Raw genomic sequence first — 4,483 nt, 5'->3', positions numbered from 1 at the left:
AATACCAAGACCTACACCCAATGCCAAGGCTATGAAATTTGTAAGTTTTCACATAGTATCTTCTAAAATTTACATCTTGGCAAGTTGAAGATCAAGTAGAAACCAGTATTTCACTGTGAGCCTCGTATGCATGTGTTGCTTTTCAGCCTTTAGGAAGTCCTTAGCCACATGATCGTGATGCTTCCATTTCTATGATGTTCAATTATGACGATGGACCTGGCAAACAGGCGGGCTGGGCCGGGTTTGACCCATTTTTAATGATAGGGCCTGATGGGGTGTAAAAACAGCAGCCTATCACAGGCCTCCACCTGTCCTGGACACCTGTCCTGGAGTAGGTGAACTCCAGCCTATAGCAGGCCGCCACCTGTCCTGGACACCTGTCCTGAAGTAGGTGAACTTCAGCCTATAGCAGGCCTCCACCTGTCCTGGACACCTGTTCTGGAGTAGGTGAACTCCAGCCTATAGTAGGCCGCCACTTGTCCTGGACACCTGTCCTGAAGTAGGTGAACTTCAGCCTATAGCAGGCCGCCACCTGTCCTGGACACCTGTCCTGGACACGTCATCGAATTTCCCTCTATAAAAGAGGGTTCAAAGCTCAAACAAAGGGTAATGAAAAACCTTCTCTCCACCTTAAACTCTCAGAACTAGCTCTGCACTCCTGCTCATACTGACTTGAGTGTCGAAGGGCCTGTCCGGAGTAAAACCCGGGTTGGTCTTCTGACCTCGCTTGCCTTTGTGCAGGACTTAGCTCTTTCAGCAGGACTCAGTCCTTCCACTCCGCTTCACTCTGGTCCTCCAAGACTCAGTTCCTCTGGTCGTCTAGCTCAGCTCTCACGTAACTGCCGTACCTGTTACTGATTTTAGGTCTAACAGATTGGCGCCATCCGTGGGACCCCAGAACTAAAAGCTGTTCAAATCCCTTACAAAAATGGCAGGGCGCAAGAGTGCGCGAATACCAACCGCACGGACGACTCAAGACGCGCTACCTCGCAGGACCCGAAGTGAGCGAATCACCTCACTGGTGGTGGCAGCCTCTGCCATAGCTGAACAGAGCCCGGCTCGTTCGCAACACCTCAATCCTGCACCTACTCCAGATCAAGTTCAAGCCCTTTTTCAACAGATGATGGCCCTCGTCGGTCAGTACCAACAACTACTTCAGGCGTCTCCCCAACCTCCTCTAGAAGCTCCACGACCTATACGGGAAAGGTCGAATGTTCACGGGGGAGAGCCAGCTCTCCAAGGAGAAGACTGGACTCACCACTCAAGGCAAGTCCATCCCCCCAGAGCCAGGCATGCTCATACAGAGCCACACCGCCGCCATAGGCCGCGGTCCCGCTCTGCACAAGGGCACCGAGCTCACGAAGGGCGCGCACAGCAAGAAAAGTTCCGGCCTCATCAAAAGAGTCGGGAAAGTCAGTCCGGCTCTGCGGCGAGCCCATCGGTGGAGAGAAGCAGGTCACTAGACCGTAGAGCGGATCCGATGCTACGGAGGATGGAAGAAATGGACCACCGAATAGAAGAGCTGGCAAAGGATCAGAGCCGACCCGCTTCGAGGGCGTTCTCAAGCAGAACGCCGTTCACCGACGACGTCATGGGTGCCCCAGCACCCAGAGGATTCAAAATGCCAACCGTCCCGCAGTACGACGGGACCACTGACCTAGTGGACGACTTGGAGACCTTCAGAACAATGATGCTTCTCCATGGCGCGTCAGATGGCTTCCTTTGTAGAGCATTCCCGACGACGCTGACTGGTGCCGCAAGGGACTGGTACTCAAGGATCAAACCAAACTCCATCAGCAACTTTGATGACTTCGGGGATGATCTCGTCCGCCACTTCATGAGCAGCCGCAGGCCAAGGAAAACAACAGCATCCTTGATGGCCTTGCGGCAGGACGAAAGTGAGCCTCTAAAAGTGTTCGTCCACCGCTTCAACAGGGAGGCACTTCAAGTGCCAAATCTGGATCCCTCAGCAGCTATGAACGCGCTCCTCGCGGGTGCCAGATCCAATGATTTCCGCCGCTCAGTAGCCCGCCAAAATCCGCACTCTCTGGCAGACCTAATGGCTGGGGCTGAGGAGTACATAACGGTGGAAGAGACATTGGCAGCCCTCGACTCAAATCGGAGGAGAACCTCTGAAGACAAAAACCATACCAAGCAGCATAGGGAGGATAAAGCCTCCAGAAGAGAAAAGTCTCCACAGAGAAGAGAAGTGAACTTCACGCCTCTCAACACCTCCCGGAAACACATACTGGCCGCCATCAGCGGAGAAGAATTCGTGAGGTGGCCAGCTAGAATGATCTCCAAAGGAAATAGGAGGGACCCATCAAAGTACTTTCGGTTCCACAGGGACCACAGCCACGACACAGACGAATGCTGGCAGCTCAATGAGGAAATCGAGCAGTTGATTGGCCGGGGCTATTTGAAAAAATACGTCCGAGGTGACGGCCGTAAACCGGAGCGCAGAGAGAAGAGTCCTCGGGGCCATAGTCCTCGACGGTCGCAGCCGCCCCTTACCCGGAACAAGTCCCCTCTGCCATCCAGTTCACAACCAGAGGCACCACGATCCCAGCCAAGGGAGGTCATTGGCACAATTATGGGCGGATCGGCCGCCGGAGGCACATCAACTGCTGCTCGTAAAGCATATGCCCGCCGGGTAAACGCCGTGCACACAAGCAGTAAGAAGACCAAGATGGAGAATGAAATCTCCTTTTCAGACGCAGACCTGGACAACCTGATACTACCTCACGACGATGCACTGGTTTTAACCATGCTCGTCGCTAACTGGGAAGTGAAGAAAATCCTTGTAAAAAACGGGAGTTCGGCGGACATCTTGTACTATCACGCCTTTCAGAAAATGATGATAGGCGACGACCGCTTGAAGCCGGCGAACTCAGATCTGTTTGGTTTCTCAGGAGAGGTTGTGAAAGTGGAGGGGCAGATTGAACTCCCAGTCCTTGTCGGAGAACCGCCCTATCAAGCGTTCGCCATGGTCAATTTCCTAGTAGTGAGGGCCACTTCGGTCTATAACGCTATCTTAGGACGGCCTGGCCAGAACCTGATTCGTGCGATGGCTTCAGCTTATCACCAGAAAATGAAATTCATAACGCCAAACGGTGTGGGTGAAGTTCGGGGAGACCAACCCCAGTTCAAGGAGTGCTATGCAATGGCACTCAAAGGCAAAAATGCTGTTGAATCACTGCCAATTGAGCTACTCGACTTAAGGGACGAACTCCGGGGGACTCAGCTCGCCGAAGACCTCATCTCCATCCCATTGTGCCCAGAAGATAATGATAAAGTCGCTCTGATCGGCTCCTCTCTAAGTAGCAGCATCCAGCGCCATCTCACCGAGTTTCTTCAAGACAATGCAGATGTCTTTGCGTGGGCTCCCATTGATATGCCTGGCATTGACCCGGAGGTCAGCATACACAGACTCGGTGTTGACACAACCTGCAAACCGGTGAAACAGAAAAGAAGGCATTTCGCTTTCGAAAGACGGCAGGCGATAAAAGAAGAAGTGGAGAGGCTTTTAAAAGCTGACTTCATTCGGGAGATTCAATATCCTGACTGGTTGGCGAACGTGGTCCTTGTAAAAAAGACAAACGGAAAATGAAGAACCTGCGTCGACTTCACTGATCTGAATAAGGCTTGTCCCAAGGACAGCTATCTGGTCCCAAAAATTGATCAGCTCATTGATGCCACTGCAGGCCACGAGTTACTGAGCGTCATGGACGCTTTCTCCGGGTATAACCAGATCAGGATGTATGAATCAGACATACCAAAGACTTCGTTTGTGACAGATCAAGGGACCTATTGCTACCGTGTCATGCCCTTCGGCCTCAAAAATGCCGAAGCCACTTATCAGAGGCTCGTGAACAGACTTTTTCAGAATCAGATCGGCCGTAACATGGAAGTCTATGTCGACGATATGCTGGTCAAAAGCCGAAGTGCACAGGATCACGTGTCTGATCTGAGAGAAACATTTCAGGTCCTGAAAAAGCATAGCATGAAGCTAAACCCCACCAAATGCACCTTCGGCGTCGGCTCAGGAAAGTTCTTGGGGTTTATGGTAAGTCAGCGAGGGACAGAAGCCAATCCGGAGAAGATCAATGCCGTGGTGGAGCTCACTCCACCAAAAACTATCAGAGAGGTACAGCGGCTCACAGGAATGATAGCCGCGCTAGAGCGCTTCATCTCGAAATCCGCAGAGAGGTGCCTACCTGTGGACCCCGATCCGAGATAGGCGGTGAGGGAACGGGTCCCTAACACCCCCTCTAGATCATCCACGTGAATGGAGAGCTCTGCCAAGGAACTATCAAAACGGATGCCACCCTCATAGCATAGCACGAGTGGCGATATAAAAAAGAAAGAGATATGTCTAGATCCGGAGCCAAGGCTCGAAACCATGACATACCTGAAATAAACTCAAAGTCGTCATCCATGGATATGCCATGGAACCCTAAAATCAAATCATCTGTGCAATGGA

At 52.0% G+C, this 4,483-nt stretch overlaps 1 protein-coding gene across 1 annotated transcript; it reads left to right on the top strand.

Moving 5' to 3' along the window:
• Positions 1-3,067: 3,067 nt before the first annotated feature.
• LOC143878862 (uncharacterized) lies at positions 3,068-4,240 on the top strand. Its single transcript, XM_077381076.1, has 3 exons — positions 3,068-3,567; positions 3,661-3,868; positions 3,986-4,240. Exons 1-3 carry the CDS (start codon positions 3,068-3,070, stop codon positions 4,238-4,240), a joined length of 963 nt encoding a protein of 320 aa, XP_077237191.1.
• The last annotated feature ends 243 nt before the right edge of the window (positions 4,241-4,483 follow it).

This window comes from Tasmannia lanceolata, unplaced genomic scaffold (genome assembly GCF_043159265.1).
Source record: "Tasmannia lanceolata isolate RefF3 unplaced genomic scaffold, GAP_Taslan_0.1 ptg000006l, whole genome shotgun sequence".
NCBI lineage: Eukaryota > Viridiplantae > Streptophyta > Magnoliopsida > Canellales > Winteraceae > Tasmannia > Tasmannia lanceolata.
This window is presented reverse-complemented; position numbering and strand designations above follow the sequence as displayed.